Below are 20,320 nucleotides of genomic sequence, written 5' to 3'. Positions count from 1 at the left end.
GCCAGCTTCCCTAGAAACCTGCAGGACTCTTCCTTGCCTCTGCCAGGATCTCAAACCCAATTGTTCAGGCTCTGCCTCTGTCCCCCATGGCATTCTCCCTGCATCTCTTCACATCAACTCCCTCTGGCTTTCTCTGCCCTAACTGTCCCTCTTTATAAGGATACCAGTCATATTGGGCCGGGATCCACCCCAATGACCTCATTAGTTACTTCTAGGAAGAACCCACTTCCTGCTGCAAATGTAGCTAGTTGGTAGCCTGATTACCTATATCACACACGGGACCCTGGGTTCTAGCCTCGATACTACATAAAAACTGGGCATGATGGCACACACCTGTAATCCCAACATTCAGGAAGCAGCAGCAGGAAATTGAGAAATTCAAGGTCATCTTTGGTTCCACAGTGATGTCAAAACCATAAGACCCAGTTTCCTAATAATACCCACAGCTTTATAAAGATTAAGAATTTGATAGATATTTTAAGAGGGTGTGGGTCAGCTCAATAAATATGGTGAATGATTTTGACTAGCTTGCTCCTGTGTTTTCTGTTTTGCCTTTTTTTGAGTCAGCCTCACTGTGAGCTTAGGCTGCCCTAGAACTCATTTTATAATCCAGGATAGCCTCAAACTCAAGATCCTCCTGCCTCAACCTCTTTAGCACTGTGCACACAAACATGCACATGGCATAACACATGCTCCCCTCTTACTAGGCATATTCATTCTTTGCACTGGTAACATCCTCAGCTGTACCAGGCAAGAGGGAAAGTTGTCTAGAGAGTGAAGAAAATACCACGGTAGCGCATGGAACATAGGTTCATTGTAACATACTAACAGAAGAAGAAAAAGACAAACAGGAAACATCTAGGAGCCCAGATGAGACAGGAAAGTTGCTGTTGGGTCCAGTAGTTGTGGACTTCAAGAGAAGTGGCCCCCTGTCACTACCCTGCCCACTGCAGGAAGAGGGTTTCATGTTAGACTACATGGCCAGAACATCATTTACTTAGCTGGCTTCCTCTTGTATGATGACATTCCAAGCAGTGGCTGGGTAGCTTATACTGTATGCAAGAAGCCATTTCCTCTACAGACAACCCTGGCTTTCATCACTCCCTTGGACTGACGAGACCCTAAGGATCAAAAGCCAATATTTCTGAGATATGATAGGGTGACATAGATACTCCCATTGTCTCTGAACTCATCCAACTAATTTCAATATAATAAACCACACTTTCTGTAAGCTCTTACCTCTTAAAAGTAGATTTTTAATTTTTTTCATTTTAGATATTCATTCTGTCATGCCTCTTTGTGCCCGTGGGCTCAGTAAAGCAGTATGGCCTCCATGCCTCCATGCTTAGGGTTAGGGTTAGGGTTAGGATCAGGGTAAGGGCTAGGGCTAGGGTTAGAGTTAGGGTTTACTAGGTAGGTTGGTGTCATACATATTCTTTTCTAGAAACTCAGTCACAAAAGCAGAAATCTTACTAGTTAGAGAAACACTGGAAATAATTCTTCATCATCATCAATAACAACAACAATCAAAAGATCAGATGCAATTGTTCAGTTTTGGGTTTTGCCCTACTGTCTCGGCCATGGAGCTCAAGGCATACAAGCTCCAAAGTCAAGTGAACACCATGATGTTGGATGTTGTCAAGGTGACAGAAATGGATGTGATCTTCCTGGGAACCTGCCAAGAGATAGTAGGAAGCCTTTGTCTATACTGTTTTGTTTTATTGAAGCAGGTCAACATAGCTCAGCATATTGGTTGTGGAGGACCTGGTGCGGCCATTTCCTGTCCTTTGACCTCACAAGATGAGGATTAGTTTGTGTGCCTTTTAAAGGCACAGTACAGTTCTCAGGTTGCTAGATTCAAAGTCACAGTTTCTGGTCCCATTGGAAAGCAGCCTCTGTTGGTTTCCTCCCTCTGATTTTATAGAGAACAGCTCCATTGAGCTCTGCTTTAGCACTGTAAAGCTCTCCCCTTTGAAGTGCACAGTGCAGTGGGTTCTGTCTGCACATTCAGAACAGTACAGCCATCATAAACCTACTAGCAGTCACCCTCCCCTGCTCCTGGCAACACTGGCTTTGCCTGTTTTAGGCGCCATGGAATGCATGGCCTTTTGTGGCTGGTGGTGTTGACAGTTGAGTATTTTTTGGAGATGTTCAGTGTGATGTTCAGTGTAAATGTTTGCCAAACATTTACACATTAAAAACTATTGTTGAGTCAAAGGACCTGAGCTTGCTGTCTAGGATCCTAGGTGCCATCTGCTGAGCAGATAGACTTGGAAACGGGTACCAAATAGGATGTAAGGCATGAGGCCGCAAGATGCACAGACGATACCCTAGAGGAGAAGTGGGACTGTGGTCCACGCTGAAGGCTCACCGCAGCTGTATAGGTGTCGCACCTGACCTCGCCCCGCAAGGAAAGATGTGGCACGACCAGGTTCTTCTCTGCAGCGCTTTATTCAGGACCTTGCTTTTCTTCTCCAACAGGAGGCCCCAGCCTGTCTTTTGCCACCCTTATAAAGCCCAGCAGCCCTCGCTTAGGGGCGTGTCGCATTGTGATAGGAGAACTAAGGTGCACCTCATTAACATACCAGTGCTGAGTCACTGTGTGGTCGTACAGCGCATGCGCCAGAGTTGTTTACCAGGACTAAAATTTTCCTGCCAGCGCCATCTCGCAATGGCGCTGGATAAAGTGGCTTCCCACATATAGGAATGTGAGAAACGCTCTTCATGGCAGCCAGATGGGTGACCTATGTCCTACAATCCTTTTATTAGATGGCCCACCATCAGCTTCTTAGTGTGACAAGCCCCTTTATTCCACTTTTGGCAGCTTTATGCATTTCCTTCCTTCTTCCTGGAAACCACTAGCACCCACGTTGCCTCTACTGTCCCTATATAAGATTTGCTTGTTCTTAGGTCTCAGCCTTTGAATCATGCCCTCGGCATAACTCTGTGTTCCAGGTTAGCCCAGGTCACACTGCTGAGCCAGCTCTCAGGCCCCCATCACTCATTCGCTCACCATGCCTGCAGCTCACTGCTGAGCCATCATTGCAGTCTCTGTCTTGCACCCTAGGGTCGTAAACTCTGGGTGGCGGAGTCTCCTGTGCTTCATTAGGCCTGGTGTCAGAAATCTGACTCTAACACCTAACACCTGATACACATACAGTAAGCATACATGTTGAAAATTTGACATCAATGCTAATTAAGGAGACAGCAGCATGTGGGTGCCAACAACACGGAGAACCATTCATTTATTTTTTGAGTCTTTCAGGAGCATGCTGCCATACCTGGGGGAAACTCAGTCCTAAGTAGCTTTTTCTTCCAGTGAAGACCTGCATTTCCCTTGCCTGATATCTGTCAACAGGTTGTGAGTGTGAGTTAATTAAAAGGACACTAGCTACTTGAGCCCTTGATGACAAGCTCCCCATGGAAGGTATTTTGTGTTCACACCTTGGTAATAAACACATCTCTGAGTGACTGTGGCTTGGAGAAGACTCCACCTTGTCTCTGCTGCTTCCCACACCCTTAGGCCTCTCACTTGTTCCATCCAGTAGGAACTAGCTTGGCATCACCAGTTCCTTACATGCTGCTACATCGGTGAGCCCAGGAAGCATATGCCTGGAATTATTAGATGGCTTCAGTCAATGACCCTCCTCTTGAAATGCTGCACCATCCAGAAGCCAGACGCTGTCATTTGTAAACTTAGCTCTTTGGTCCGTTTGATAGTTAATGGCTCAAATGCAGGTTAGGTTTTGTGGTTTATTTTAGATGCTCATAAAAATAACACCCGGTAGGAAGGTTTTCTGAACTTGGACAAGATAATAAAGCGATGTAATAGTGCAGCACAAGGACCTTGAACTAGAAAAGGTTGTAACATGTTTTATGGACTGGTCTCCAGAGATTATATGAGGAAACTCTTCATTTGAGCTGCTGCTTCATTCCATGATGCTACCTGTGCCTTGAAGCTCTGTTCAGAAATTCATAGTATATACTGCTTTATAGGTTCTTGGTTGACACATGTTTTCCAAGTTTATTTAAAATGCTACAAAGGACTGGGGAGATGCCTCAGTGGGTAAAGGCACCTGATGCCAAGACTGACAATTAAATTTGTTCTCTAGGACACATATGGTGGAAGGGAAGAAACGAATCCTGTAATTTTTCCTCTTTCACACACACACACACACACACACAATTAATCTTTTGTTAAAAGAATATTTCATTTAAAAATAAAATAAAGTGCTATAAAAATGTGGCTATGTTCCTGAGGCTATAGCTCTGACTGTTGGCTCACTAGGTAGGAAGAAAGTTGGTGAAGAATCAAGGAACCACCAGAAGTACTGGCCTAAGACGTGAAAGGAGCAGGGTGGGGATAGCTGCTTTTAGGTCCTGTTGTGACATGCCCTAAATAGTAGCAGAAATGATCCTTGTGGTCAATGAGAATACTGAGACCTCATCTCCATCTGAGAGATAAGAAAGCCAAGGTTCAGGAAGGAGAACTTAATCACCTTGGCAGGGGCTACAGTGTCTCAGAGATTCTACCTCACGGGTATCCCTGGGTCAGTGAGAGTAGCCAATGAGTGCATACCCATATCCAGGTGTTCCCACTAGGCCCTGGGCATGGATGAGGACCGGCTAGTTCCTGAAGCCCGTGGCTTAATTCCATTAGCATCTCGCAATCCACCACTTCCCATCTTGACAGCTGTCCACCAGGGCCAAGCAGACACGTGTATGTGTGGCCAAGCCTTTATGTCAGACTGCAGGACGCCCCACTCCGCCCATCTGTAACACATGCGAAGCAGTGATCGTTCCTCAGCATCTTGTGTTTTCCAATGAGAATCATCTTGTTTTTAAGTTATTCTTCCACACTTAGGAGGCCAACAAAGCCTCCTCGGAGCCATGTGAGTCTCCATACTCACAAACCAACAGGGTGACAGACAACCACTGGGGCAAGGGGCTCACTTAAGGATACAACCTGAGTACGCATTCCCCTCCCTCAAAAATCTGAGTTCTGCTGAGCAGCAAGATGTTAGCTGAATGTGGAGGGGTCAGCAGTGCACAAGGCACACAGCCCTTGTCCCCGTGGGGTTCTGAGCCTATTGTTAACCATCTACCATTGAAAAATTTGCCATTATTCACCCACCACTGAAATGGTGAGTGCAGGAGTAAGGAGAGGTTGCTAGGGTGTGTACCTAGGTTTCATTGTACAAGGATGTACTGGATGGTTTTGTGTGTCAACTTGACTCCTCCTGGAGTTATTTCAGAGAAAGGAGCCTCCCTTCAGGAAATGCCCTCATGAGATCTAGCTATAAGGGATTTTCTCATTAGTGATCAAGGGTTGGAGGGCCCATGTAGGTGATGTCATTCCTAGGCTAGTAGTCTGGGTTCTATAAGAAAGCAAGCTGAGCAAGCCAGGGGAAGCAAGCCAGTAGGCAGCATTCCTCCATGGCTTCTGCATCCACTTCTGCCTCCAAGTTCCTACCTTGTATGAGTTTCTGTCTTGACTTCCTTTGGTGATGAACAACAATGTGGAAGTGTAACCTGAATAAATCCTTTCCTCCCCAACTTGCTTCTTGGTCATGATGTTTTGTACGGGAATAGAAACCCTGATTAAGACAAAGGATAATGAGTTAGGTGTTGAACTATGACAGGGAACTACATAGGAGAGGGATGAGAAGGATCCCATTACTAGTCCAGGATGGAAACTGCTTGTATGCAGCCAAGAAAGAAGCAGGTAGGCAGAAAGATTGAGTGAAGGGGACATGGCTGGAGTAGGTGGCAGAGCCACATGAGCAGCTCTGATGGACACAGGGCCTTCTTGGTTCTTGGGAGCAGTGGTAGTCCCAGTGAGCAGAAGAGCAGTTCCATCTATTTGCATGTGAAGGATAACCACCAGCTGTTGTGACTGGACTCCATACTTTGGTCACCAGAGCAGCTACTGGACACCGGGCTACATGCCCTTGGCATCCATGCTTTTCACGGAAATTTCTAGAATACAAGCAGTCTTATTTATTCTTGTTTTTTTTTCCTATTTTACATTATAGATCAATAAAATTCCATGTTCTGAATCGCAGATTAGGAAGAACTTAAAAGTATATGTTACAGAAGATTGTGTTTGTCTACTAGCCCCATATAAATATTGATAGTAGCAGTGGTTGGTTCTATGGAAGATACTGACATACAAAATTTTGTGCCCATCTTTAAATTTTTTGATAGGGTCAGGAAGCTCACTTGCTCAGTAGATTAAAGTACTTACTGCGAAGCCTGATAGCCTGAGCTTGACCCTCAGAACCCTCCTTCTGAAAGTTGTCCTCTAACAAACAGTAACTGTGGCGTGCATATATACACATGCACACATGCACATTCATGTACTAAATACTTTTTAAAATGGGAAAAAACTTTTAATTACTCTGCTAGATAAACGTAGAGTCTAGATGCTTAAGAAGACCAGCAATGACTTGTAGCAGACATACACAGTTACACAGAGTGGTTCGTTTTCTGGAAAGATACAAAGCTTTGGCAAGAACTCAATGTGGCCTCTCGGGAAGTAAAAGGCAATTGGCATGACTTAAGCTGAGGTGACTGCACAGCGTCTGGTTTCTGGAGAAGTGAGGAAGCAGTTATCCCTACTCTGAGCCAAGGTGGATTTAGCCTTTATCCCACAGGCCTGTTGCATGCTCAAGACCAGGACCTCAGAAAGTCACATGGTTATCAAGCCAAGAATGAACCTGTCAGGGTTTACACATCCCCAAGACCAGCATAGGCTGCAGACTCAGGGAAATAGTGTGCTAGTCCATTTTATCTGTCAACTTAATATAGTCTAGAGTCACCTGAAAGGCTTTCTGAAATTAAAGGATGTTCCAGATCATAGTGACCTGTATTCATGTACATATGGGGAATATCTTGATTGTTAATCGATGTAGAAGGGTCCAGCCCACTCTGGGTGACACCATTCACTAGGCAGAGAATCTGGGTTGTATAAAATAGGTAGCCAAACAAAAGTCTTTAGCTGAGTCTTCAAGCACTGTTCCTCTATAGCTTCTGCCTCATGTTCCTTCCATGGCTTTCCTTGATGACAACCTGAAACTGAAGTAAACCTTTCCCCCCCCCCCCCAAGTTGCTTTTGGTCATAGTATTTGCTAATTGTGCTATGAACAGCAAGATCTTGACCTGTTCCATTCACAGCCATGGGATTTAACTGGGGGAAATGGTGGTGCTTCTAACACCCTATAGGTAGTGTACACAATTCAGTAAGCTAACCAGCATGTGAGTGGAACCCTTAGAGGATGTCAGCTGGGCATGGCAATGACTGCACCCGAGGTCCAGGTTTCTTTTACTGTGGGAGGTCAACACAGTTTGGGTGTGCAGCACACACACAGAGGGTTGATGAGTAGGGTATCTTCCTGGGGTCTCTATTGAGCAGCTGAGTACTGGGTTTGAGGCCCATCCTTGCCTATTGGTGAGTTATACTGCGTCATCTGCTCTGTGCCACTACCACCTCATCTTGGAAAGACCCACAGCTCCTCAGAGGGGTCAGGCTCCTTTTTACAGATCTCTAAAGAGTTGACCAAGTCTCAAAGACTGCTAAAGGTTTTAGTTACCATGGGCCTCTGAGGGTTTATTTTACCCCAGAGAAACCACTTATGATGTGGCAGATACCAGAAGACCTGCAAGATCGAATGACCCATAAGACTGGACTAGGAAAACCAAATGTCAGCCTCTCTGGGGGTGTTCAGATGCGAGAGAGATGGCTTGGACTCCTCTTCCAGAGTTCAGTTACTCTGAAAAATCAAGAATACCAGTCTGAGCTCATGCAATGTTCAGGTGTGAGTTAAAGAGGTGTGTGGGGGATGGGAGGGCGTGTAGAGTCAAGTCCTTGATTTTTCAGAAAGTATCTATGTGTAGAAGGGTAGGATCAAGGCACACATGTAGGTCAGAGAATGACGTGGTGGAGCCTGTTCCCTTCCGTCTATCCCTTCCATCTGTATGTCGGTGCTGGGGATAGAACTCAGGCCATCGGGCTTCTCCACAGGTGTTTTGCACACTGAGCCATTTTACTAGTTTCACTTCTTGGTGTTTAGCATTTAAGTGCTAGAAAATGGACAGTTTGTAGAGACCACCACGATGTGCACCTCCAGCATGCTTTCTTTCCTTTGGTCGTCCAGAGGAGTGGGGTGGCCGTTGGGTTGAAGAAACTGAAAGCCATCCATCTCTAGGGCGACCATAAAAAGAACTTTCTGGAAATCCAGGCTAACTACTCGAAGGAAGAATAACCATTTTCCCACTTCCTCTCTCCTGACTAGATTCTTTTGTTGGAGGAGTGATTGGCCTCATTTTTGCCTATATTTGCTACAGACAGCATTATCCTCCTCTGGCCAACACAGCGTGCCACAAACCGTATGTCAGCCTCAGAGTGCCCACTTCACTGAAGAAGGAGGAGAGGCCTACGGCCGACAGTGCACCCAGCTTGCCCCTGGAAGGGATCACCGAAGGCCCCGTATGATGGGTGTCTAGGGCGAATGGACGCTGAGCCCCTGGCTCATTCTTCGACCCTGATGTCATAACACAGTGGAAAGGATTTCCTGTAATGTGAATCTCATCATCTACTCTAAAGTCCCCTCCGCTTCCGTTCTGTGGTTGGTATTCTTGCCACTCTCTATGTCTCCTTTCAACACTTCGGATTTGTAAAGTTGGGACACCAGGACCAGTCTCTGAGAGACCCATGCACAAGGAGGATACAAGGGCAGGGTGGGCATGTGCGCTCACCCAGTGGTTCCTTTATCTGAGGTGTTTGCTGTAGCGCCCACCCTCCTCCTCTGTGTTTATGTTGTGAAGCATAATAAAGTCTCCCACCCAGAAGACTTGGTGTTTGACCCTCAGTCAGCAAAAGCTATTAGGCGCCATGATGGGTTTTACGGTGAGGCCCAGAAACAGTCTCCGTCCCTGGATCACTCTAGGCTTGGAAGCAAGGGACTGCCTGTGTGGGGAGGTTGCCTCAGGTTCTAGGTATGGGACTCTTGCCACCTTGCAGTCCAGGTTCGGGAGCCAGTTCTGAATGTATGTATTTCAAGAATGCCTTTGCAAAAAATGCACAGAGGATGGAGTGAACTGTCTCTCAGGTGAGTAAGTCAGCTCTGTGGTGTCCCTTGTGGAATCGGCTAGGGCAGCGATGGAGGTACAAACTGACGATGAGGTGTCTTACCCTCCTGAGAGGGGTCCTTGATGGCAGTGTAGCCCAGTTGCAGGCCGGGAGGAAGCATCACTGTAGCAGGCCCTGGGAGAAGGAGGAAAAGAGAAGGAGCTGCTGTCTCAGCTGGGCTCCTCCTGTTGTCGGATACAGCCGGTTAACATTGATCTTTTTCAGGCTGAGCTCCCAGCCAGGTCGGTCTTTTCAAAGCTGAGAGCAATCCCTTCACTCTGCTCTAGATTTCCAGATCCCTGGGCTTGGTTGCTGTGCAAAGTGATGTGTCTTTAATGTCTAAAAAATGTCATATTCTGGCGGTTAATGTAACAGACAGAGCTTTGAGAGACTCATGTGTCTAAATCATCGGCTGAGCAGCTCTGGGATGTGCAGTGCAGGAAGAGGCATCACCATACACTTCCGTCACAAGCTCCACGTAGCCCTCATGTAACACCTGTTTCCGGTCCCCAACGTGGTCCTCTCCAGCTGTTCTTCTCTCCAGCTGTGGTTTTGGCACAGAGCCATACAATTGCTCAGGGGTGGGGGTGAGGCAGGGAAAAACCTAATGAACTTCCAATCCAGGTCAAGGCTTAGATTAAAAAAAACAAAACAAAACAAAAAACAAAAAACAAAACAAAACAAAAACTTGAAACAGCCACATTCGCAAGCAACCTGAAAATGAACATAAGGGCCAGTGGAAAAGCTCAGTGGTTAAAGGTGCTTATTGTCAAGTCGGGCAACACACACACACACACACACACACACCACAAATGAATAATGTGTATTTTTACAAAGAAAATGAACATGAGGCACATAACAATAAAATCATGGTAGTTCATAAGACACGATTCTAAATCCAGAGATAAAATCCATATGAAACTTAAAAACATTAATATCTGAATTGAAATAGAAAATTCTAGAATTTTCAGATCCAAAGGCAGGAATAAAACTGCCCAAAAAATAAAAAGTGATACTGTTCAAAACCTGAAACCTTGAGCTTAATTTGATTCTAGCTTTAACCTGGCTCTGCAATAGTGGCCAGAAAGAAGAGGGAGAATAATTATACTTCAGTGGATGGCCACTTAAAATTCTGGACCATGAGGTGTCCTTTTATATAAATACTTAACATTTAAAGATAAATGGCCAGAAGGGCTCTGTAAAGCAACAACAGAATATTGTTAATGCTGATAATTAAACTGAAAGCCCTAAAATGGGCCATGTAAAAGCTTTGATTCGAATGTAATTAAAACTGCAAAGGACGTAATAGCATGCAGCACGCAGCCAGATCCTTAGGAGCCGTAATTAATGGTCTAAGCCAGCTCACAAAAGGCAGGCATTTTTGTAGATCCATATGTTTAATTCCACACTCTATTAATGTGAAGGAACTGTAGCATCATGATGCACAAATAAGGTGGCTTGAAGAGCGACACTTGTGCCTCTTGGCCTGATCTGTTCTGAACATGGGGGTGGCTAGAGCTCAGTCTGGGTAGGGGTCAGAGTTCACCCTGGAGCTATAAGAGTTCCTCCTCCTCTGGAAGGAGCACATATTAGAGGCTGCACTCACTGGTTAGGCATTGTGAGAGGCTGGGAAAGAAATACAGTGAATGGTTGGCCAGGGGTATCAGGAGCCAAGGGGACCAGCAAGCACACACCTGGGAAGGGGGGCTTAGATACCGTGACTCCAGGTTGATTTTGCCAGGCAGGAAGCCTAGCCTGGTGCAGCCAGATCTCCTGAGTTTTCAAAGTCAGGAGTCTGGCCCAGGTCAACCAGTCTTAGTCTTATATATTGGAAAAGTGTTGGACTGTCTTAATACAGGCAGCATTCTAGAGAACATGAGCATACTCTCCTAATTCTAGGGTCCTTTGGGGTCCTCCTATTTCATTTCTTTCCTCCCTGAGGAAGTTTATCTGCCCTTCTCCAGTCCTGAGAACATTCAGAGCTGGTCAATACAAGCAAGGACTGGAAAAAATGGTGCCCCAGAGATGTTAAGAGAAGTGAGGTTGAACTCTGTCCACCCCAGCCACATACAATACGATGCTCTGCCAGGTTCGCCAGACTGCTACAGTCCATGGTAGTGGCCACCCTGTGCCTTGTCCATAGAGGCCTGGTTCCCTTCAGTCGGTACCTATCCTCCTGGAAGGACGAAGGCTTGGTAGTTCAAACAAAGGAACAGCACAGGACTCCTCAGGGGCACCAGAGTTGACTTGAGGGGAGTTGACTCTGGAAGGCTTCTGAGCTTAAGGAGGAAATGACCTAAGCAGCAGCTGCCACTCTCTGACACTGTCTCTGTGTCCAGGCTACCTCAAGGACCTCCCAGGGCTACCTGTCATAGTCAGATCAGCATGGAGAGAAAAGTGCTACTGTTATCTCCTGTGTGACAGAGAAGGGAAAAAGGGCACAGAAACATGCAGGAGCCTGGCTGTCACACACAGCACTGGAGTGAGAACACAGATCTGAATCTAGCAGTCTCTCTTCAGAAGGTGCACATTTAACTGCTGAATAACATTCTCACCTGGCTTGTTCAGTCTGCTCTCTCTCAGTTCCTTTATATTGCTGTGACAAAACACCTTGACCAAGGCAACTTAATGGAAAAAGTGATTAACTGGAGGACTTAGAGCTTCAGTATGAGTTCACTGCCATCTTGGTGGAGAACATGGAAGAGACAGGCAGACATGGCACTGGAGTAGTAGCTGGTAACTTATATCTTTATAGGTATGAGGCAGAGGGCAAGCTAACTGGAAATAGCACAGACTTTTGAAAGTTCAAAGCCCACCACGCTCTACTGATGCCACTACTTCAACAAGGCCATACCTCCTAAACCTTCCCAAACAGTTCCACCAACTGGGGACCAAGCATTGGTCCCATTGAGGCCATTCTCATTCAAACTGTGACAGCCTCCTACCTGGGGTCATTCATTTCCAAGGGAATTCTGAGGCTAAAAGCACGCACTTCATCAGAACCCTTGTGTCTGACATCGGAGAGCTGAGAGAGAAAGGTGAAGTTTACCTTCCAAAGGCATGGCCTAGGTGTCTGCTCTGCTGTGGCTTCCTCTTCGGTTCTCCTGTCCTAGAGGATGACCTGCGGTTTTAATTTTAAACTTTTAAGAATCTCATACATGAATACTGTATTTATATCATTTCACCTCTCCCTTTCCTTCTCTTTCTCCTTCTATTTCTCTGATCATTCTTCTCAATTTCATGACCTTCTCTTTGAAAATTATTGTTGTTTTACACACACACACACACACACACACACACACACACACACCAAGAGCAAACTCACCTACAAACCCAGGGATATTTTCCAGAAGGACCAAGTAAAGAAGTGGCCATCTAGATTTTAAGCAACTCCAGAAACCAAATTCAGCACAGCAAGTGTCTGCAAAGATGTGTCAGGAGACTAAGGATGGCTACAGATTAAAAAATACATTCCTTTGAGTGATTGGCTGCCTTAAAAAGGTCGGCAAGTGAAACTGTCTGTCCTCTAAAGCAGTGGACCTTTTACTATAGTTCCTCATATTGTGGTGACCCCCTCCAACCATAATATTATTTTCAACGCTAAAATTATATAACTGTAATTTTTCTGCTGTTATGAATCATGATGTAAATATCTGTGGTTTTTGATAGTTCTATGAAAGGGTCATTCGACCTCCAAAGGGATGGAGACTGATCTAAGTCATCTAAATGGTCTGGCAACTGCCTTAACTCAAAATCAGTTTGTGGCATGACAGACAGAACACAAAGATGACTTTTAGCTCACTTATCTCTTTCCATGACCGCATATCAGCGTTATTCGGTTCCATAATCCCTCTCTCAGCGTCTCTGTGGGTGTGTCTCTCTGACTTTGAGTTTGGCAGGCTGCTCTGGAACTGCATCGGCCTCCCCAACACTGAACGCCCAGCTCTTTTGTGAACAAAGAGCCCCTGGAAGAGAGAGACATCACTGAAGTACATGGATGCGATCTCATTATCCAGAGAGAGAAAGGAGAAACCTCTCCACTTTGTCATTTCAATAAGAAAGACCTTTGAAACTGTTATAGCTATTTTTTTTTACAGTCATGCCTTTTATTCTTTGGATAGCTCCAAGATGGAAAAATAATTCTGCACACTCATTAGTGGATCCATGAACGTCAGGAGAATTTATTGGCATGTTGGTTGGGCTTCACTTGCTGCTGAAGGAGGATCAGAGTTCTGTCAGGGGAAGTGCTGTCCCACTCTCGAGGCCTCCCCCCTCTCCAGGTCCTCAACTGCTTAGAGCTGGGCAGGGATACAACCAGCAGGCAGGCTGAGGTCACAGAAGGGAAGATGCTGGATGTCTCAGTTTTCTGTCCTGTGGCTGTGGTAAATGCCCCGATGAACACAGCTCAAAAGAGAAAGGATTTCTTTGGCTCACATAATTCCAGATTCCATCATTGTACAGGGAGCTCAAGGCAGCTAAAATGTAAAGCAGCTAGACACATGATATCCAAAGTCAAGAGCAGAAAGCCATGAATCAATGCATGCACACCATGTCCGGCTCCCTTTATCAACTCTTACATAGTTTAGAATTCTTAGCCTAGAAAGTGGTGCTACCCACAGTGGGTATATCTTCCCACCTCAATGAACACAATTAAGATAATTCCCTACACAATCTAGATGATTTCTCATTGAGATAATTTTTCTCAGGTAATCCTAGATTGGGTCAAATTGCCAAGTGACAGTAGCTGTCACACTAGGTATGCCTGAGAAGCAGAGAGACAGAAGCAGCCAATGGCCAATTTCACAATCAGCTCTAGTGTGAACATTGAGAGACACTGGTGACAGTGACAGAAACAGACACTGCTTTCTGGGTTGTATCAAGTTGAAAGAGCTAACCATCACTGGTAATGAGCAAAATGGCAAAGAATGAAAGCACTAGGTTTTCCCAATGTTCTTCACTGCAGATGCAGACGGACCCCCAAGTCAGTAAGCCCCAATTCCTTGCCTGGCCAGTGGAAGTTGGGTGGGGACAATAGGTCAAAGTTCACTGGATTTAAAGAAAATAAAGGGACCTGGGAAGTTAGGTGGTTTCTGAAGTTCTCTTCTCAGACCCCCATAGACACCCATAGTTCAAAGGGTGCTAGGGTCTTCAGTGCTGAGGAAAGACCGAATGACCTAAGATGAGGAGAAGCCCACGCTTCCTATTTTAGTGGACAATTCAGCAGCTTAACACTTTAAAGAGAAGGATCTGGGGTCCACAGAAGACCAACCAATAACCCAAGTCCTATGGTGTGGAGGAAGATAACACCAGGTTTGATTTATGTACATTTTTGTCACAGTTCAAGGAGACCTTGTGTTGTATTTTCCTCGTTGCTGTGACAGAATGCTTGGCATAGGTGGTTTACGTTTGTTTTGGCTTTCACGCTGAAGTTCATCAGGGTGGGGAGGTTGTAGGCCTCCAGTGGCCATGGATGAACTGGGTTTACCTGAAGGGGGCGGAGCTGGAAATGAAAAGGATGGGGGGAGACGAAAGAAGGATGAGGTCAAGACAAGGTTCTGATCAAGTGTCCAAGTTTAATGGTCAGCACTGCTTTTATATAGGGCCAGCCCACAGACCCCATCCTTTGTTTCAGCTGGATTACGTTGCAAAGCAAGCTCAGCAGGAAGTCTATTCTTCTAAGTTCCTGTAGGAAGTTGCATGTGAAACCAAGACAGATGACTCCACCTGGGTCGTTAAGCCCTTGTGGCAAACAATCAAGGTCTGTTCAGCCAGCTCAAGGCTGGGGAAGGGCACAAGAGGACACAAAGGCTGGAGTCTGAAGCAGTGGATCGCGTTGTATCAATGGTCAGGAAGCGGAAGCAGACAGGTGAATACTGGTGCCATGCTCTCTGTCTTCTTGTCCACGATCTTTTCCCAGGGATAGCATCCACACTCAATGGTCAGGAAGCAGACAGAGATTAATACTGGTGCCACACTCTCCGTCTTCTTGTCCATGATCTTTTCCCAGGGATAGCATCCACACTCAGGATGGGTCTTCCTTTGTCAGTTAACTCCCTCTAGACACACCCTCCCTGACATACCTCATAGGTGAGCTTTCCACAGTCAGCCAGTCTGCATCCAATCCAGTTGACAGCTATGGCAGTCCTCACCTAGAGATTGCAATGCCCCCCAGGAAGTGGGAAGTGAACAAAAGCAGAAGGGCAGAGAAGATCCTGAAACAAAGAAGCTGGCTCATGGCCTAGAGGTGCTTGCTGCATAAACACCAAGACCTGGGTTCGAATCCCAAGCACCCATATAAAATCCAGGAGCAGCACTGTACAGATGTAATCCCGGCACAGGGAAAAAGGCAAAGACCGTATGGCCAGCAGGTCCAGCTGAAACAGCAAATCACAGTTTCAGTTGGGAAACCTTGTATCAAGATTAAGACATAGAACCAGTGAGGAAGAGACCAGACATCAACCTCTGAGCTACCCAGGTATATACTGGCGTGTACATGCTCACCCACACCCACACATCATGTATAATTTTAAAAAAATGGCTCATCTGACTCTACAAAGAATTCAAAGGAAGCTAATATCTTAACAGAGTCTCTTGCTTACATAAACACATTCATAAGCCCTTTGCTGCCTTCTGTTCTAAGACGTGTGAACTGAGAAGCCATCATGTCACATAGGCCTGGAGTTTAAGCCTAAGCTATGTGCAACAGCAGGAGGAAGAGTGGACACTCTCAGCACAGACTCACTGTCAGGACTTCCAGCTCCTGAGGCAGCACTGGGCAGGAGGCCCAAAATGTCTATGTCACACCAGACAAGTGCCAGCTGCCTACCTAACTGACACGGAGGCTGCAGGATTCATAGGGGATAGTATAGGGTAGGAGAGCTTGGGAATCTGAGCTCTTATTCTGATGGGGAGAATTCATGCCATGTTATTTTCTGTTGTACTGTTTATTTGTTTAATGTGTGGGAATGCTACCACCTGTGCATGGGAGGCAGAGAGGTCTGTTCTTTCCTTCTACCATGTGGTCCTAGGGATTCATCTCAGGTCACTGAGGACTGGTAAAAGTTCCACACCTGTGTTGGGAAGCAGTTCGATTTTTAAATCAGACTGTGAGGAGAAAATCACTTTTATAATTTCTCCATAATTGTGAAGGGTCTCTCCCTCCTCTTCTGGCAAGCCTCTGGCCAGCTTTAGGGTCAGGAAACATAGCTGTCACCTTCTTGAATAAGGGGAGGGCCTGACGTTTTCCTCAGTGGCAGTAGGAAGGATGGGATCAGGTGGTCTTGCAACTACCTTGATACCATTTGGCACTGGCAGTTGGTGGCAGTAGCTAGATAGCATCACAGGCAAGATTTCACCCTCCAGGGAAATTAATGGGTATTTTCTTGGTGACTTCTGGCTTAAAGGTCTTTGCGGGATTGTGTGAGTTTCACATCAGGACTCTGCAAATCCCATGGTGAGAAAAGTTCCTTATCCAGGAGCTGGGGGAGTTCATCTGTGCCTAACCCTGTGTGGTGAATAGGGTGATGTGGGTCAGACCAGCTTCTCCCTCAAGCAGGTACCTGCCTGGCCTGACACTGCGTGGCAATTTCAATTTCAGAGGCCTTTCCTTAGGGCCACATGTATAACCCTGTGCTTGGTCACTTCCTACTGTGAGTGGGAGTGCCTGTTCATTTGAAAGGGCTTCAGTAGATCTGCAGGTTGAGGCCCAATCAAATCCTGTAGCCACGGGGCTGTAGGAACACTGCACAGTCATTCACCATTCACTTAGAAGTTTTGCATCCCTATAAAATTCTTAGTCTGTCTATTTCTTCCAAGACTAATCCAGCTGAGTATCTCATCAAGGCCTTTTCCTTGAGGACCAGTGCAACCTGGGTATACCTTCAAGGCTTCAGGTCCTGCAGGGTGATCTAGCCTTTGCTGGCTCAGAGACTCTAGGCCTTGGTCTCACAGTCCCCTTGTCCACTGGAAGGGAACCCTGAAGTCCTGTTTAGGATATATCTTTCCCAGTTCCAGGGGCCTTTGCTGTGTTGATAGATCTTAGAGCAGCAGCCCCTCTTCACCACAGGGCTATGGTGAAGGAGATCTCACTGGGGCTTCCAGAAATGTTGCAGAAATATCTCTGGAATAAATACTCCTCTACCACTGAGAGTAGACAAGAGGCAGTGTCATGGGGGCGGTGGAGCCTTCATTGACACCCCCGTCTTCTATGCTCATTGATGTCAGAGTACTTACTCACTTTTGAGAAGTGAGTCATAGCTAGGCCTGCTCTTTTCCACTCAACACTAGTCATCAGATACCTCTGATTTATAAACACAATTATTCTTCTGTCATCTGAGATAGTCACATACTGAAGCCTTACCTCATGAAAACTTCTCAAAGGGAGAAATGCCATGAGTCTGTTAGACTAACTCAGAGACTCCAGCAGGAAGACACTGGCATAGGCTCAGCAGGAAGACAATGCTATGACCTTGTTGGTGAATCCTCTATTCAAAAAAGCTTCCATTTGATACCTATGACTTTCAGAATGGCCTCTCCTAGTCCAACATTAAGGACACTTGGAGAAGCATCATCAGAATCAACAAATCTGGAAATGATGACTCTTGACACTTCTAAAACCTTCTAATGTCTTCAACTTTCAAGTTCACACTGGAGACCACAACAGTGGCTTCATTGTTAACAGCATGTGCAGAAAACACAAAAACTTACAATCTATCAAAACTAATTAAAGGCAGAGCTGGAGAGATGGGTCAGTGGGTGTTCTAGTTAGGGTTTTACTGCTGTGAACAGACACCATGACCGATGTTTTAAGGACAAACATTTAATTGGGGCTGGCTTACAGGTTCCGAGGTTCAGTCCTTATCATCAAGGCAGGAGCATTGCAGAACCCAGGCAGGCACGGTGCAGGCAGAGCTGAGAGTTCTACATCTTCATCTGAAGGCTGCTAGCAGAATACTGCTTCCAGGAAGCTAGGATAAGGGTCTTAAAGGCCACGCCCAAAGTGACAACCTACTCCAACAAGGCCACATCACCTAATAGAGCCACTCCCTGGCCCAAGCATATACAAACCGTAACAGTGGGTAAGAGTGTTCATTGCTTTTCCAGAGGTCATTTCCCAGAACTTTATCCAGTGTCTCACACCCTTGTGGAATTCAAGATCCAGGGCATCCCATGGCCTGTGCTAGATTTCCTGGGTGCCTGCACTCACACATATATAAGCCTTCTCAGAAACATGCTTACACACATAACTTAAAAATAAGTAAAAACTCTAACATCAACCACTGTATGTAATTAGGCATTATGGGCCCCCAAGACATATGACTGACAATGACTGCAAACACATTTATGTTTGCTCTTGCTAATCTTGTCCTTTCTCAACAATGGCACCGTTACAATGGCAGCTGGCAGGAACAGAGCCCTGATGTCTCACCAACCGTGAGGAGTGCTTTGGAAAGGTGACTAAACCACGGGTCAGTGCTGTATTTCCAAGCCCTCAGCCATCCATCCGCAGGCTCTCTTTGCTCCCTCAGCAGGTTACTCTAAGGTGGCTATGATCCTGTTTGCTGTCTGACGTGTTTTAAACCTTAATAAACTTCAACTTTTCTAGGGGGAAATTAATCATTTTTCCCACTCACCAGAAAGTAACTGCCGACCTCACCTCACTTCAACCTCAGAGGTGAGCATGTGACCTAGCTAAGCCAATCAATAGGGAGATCACATCTCTTTGATGTCAGTGATAGGTTAAGGGATGACCATGTGGTTTGCAGGTAACCAATCAGAGCTGCTAAGACTCGGGTCCAGAGGCTAGAATGGGACCTGGAAAAGCTCAGCCCTTTTAACTGCTGGAAAAGATCTGTCAACTGTGGACAGAGCCAACAGGGAGAAGGCCAGAGCTCAAATACTGGGGGAAGGAACAGATGGTCTCTTTTGGGTTCTGGACCCAGCTGTGCCAACGGACAGCTATGACCTTGGCTTCTCAGCTGTTTGAACTGATGTGATTCCCTGTTTTCCTTGATCAGATGTAGTTAGATCTTTCATCCCACGGGACTCAGCAGAGCCGGGACTACTTTTAGCTTTGGGTCCTCGAGGCAGAAGTGTGTTCACGCCCCCTCCCCCCCGCCCCCAATGCTCGGGAACCTGCCCCCACTGTACACTCTGTCAGCTCCACATCTTCCGGGGTTTTTGTGCCCTCCTCCCCCACCCCCACCCTTACCCCCACCTCTTACCCTCTACCCCCTCTCCCCACCCCAGGTCCACGTTCAGCTCTCAGGGCATCCAGCTGGTTTTAGAACCTGTACAGCGGGGTTTCCTGGCATTCGGCTCTCTCCCTCATTAGCACACCGCATTGCAGTCTGGGTGATGGCTGCGGAGCTGAATGCTAAGTGCTGCTGCGCATCGGTTTGCATTCTTGAGGCTGCCTTCATCAGTGAGAGACTCTGTGCGCGCAGCTGGGCTGCAACGGGCAATTTGTTCTGCTGGCTCAGAGCTGTGATGTTACCCTGTCATTGACGTTCATTATGTCATTTTAGAAAGTATAGGGATATGGAAGTCCAATTTCCCCCAAGTATCCGTTAAATAAATAAATAAATAAATAAATAAATAAATAAATAAACCGTTAAATAAACAAACAAACAAACAAACATTTAAACCCACTTTTCCTCTGATGGAACCTGGCAGGAGGTGGGGTGAAGAAATATAAGGGAGGAGAAGACCAGTTAATACTCCATCAACAGCTCAAGCCATAGTGACACACCTCAAATCCCATTTGTAAATTATTTTTGTACAAAGTTTCTCTAGAAGATTTATAGCAGCAGTCTCCTGTGCTGAGTAACTTTTGTCCACTACCCAGAGACTAGAGTCACCTGAGAAGATGAGATGGAAAACTGCCCAGATGGAGAATTGCCCAGATCAGATGGTCCTCTGGGCATGTCTATGGGGCATTTTCTTAATTGCTAATTGTTGCAGGAAGGCCCAGCCCACCATTGGTGGTACCATCCCTAGCCAGTTGGGCCTGGGCTATATAAGAAAGGTAGCTGAGTAGATCAAGAACTAAGCCAGAAAGCAGCATTTCTTCATGGTTTACACTTCAAGCTTGTGTCTCAGCTCCAATGATGGACATACAGAAAATACACTAAAACAAGCCCTTTTCTCCCAAAGTTGCTTTGGGTCATAGTAGTTATCACAGAGACAGAA

General features: G+C 46.1%; 1 protein-coding gene across 1 annotated transcript in view; it reads left to right on the top strand.

Moving 5' to 3' along the window:
* The window catches only part of Plpp4 (phospholipid phosphatase 4), a 133,719-nt gene extending 124,883 nt beyond the window's left edge, over nucleotides 1-8,836 (top strand). Inside the window, exon 7 of the mRNA XM_052174599.1 lies at nucleotides 8,295-8,836. Coding sequence (XP_052030559.1) covers nucleotides 8,295-8,494 — 200 coding nt within the window. The 3' untranslated portion in view covers nucleotides 8,495-8,836. The remainder of the gene's footprint in view (nucleotides 1-8,294) is intronic.
* Nucleotides 8,837-20,320: the final 11,484 nt, after the last annotated feature.

Source organism: Apodemus sylvaticus, chromosome 1, assembly GCF_947179515.1.
Source record: "Apodemus sylvaticus chromosome 1, mApoSyl1.1, whole genome shotgun sequence".
NCBI lineage: Eukaryota > Metazoa > Chordata > Mammalia > Rodentia > Muridae > Apodemus > Apodemus sylvaticus.
Note: the sequence above shows the minus strand (reverse complement) of the source record. Positions and strands in the feature narration are given on the sequence as shown.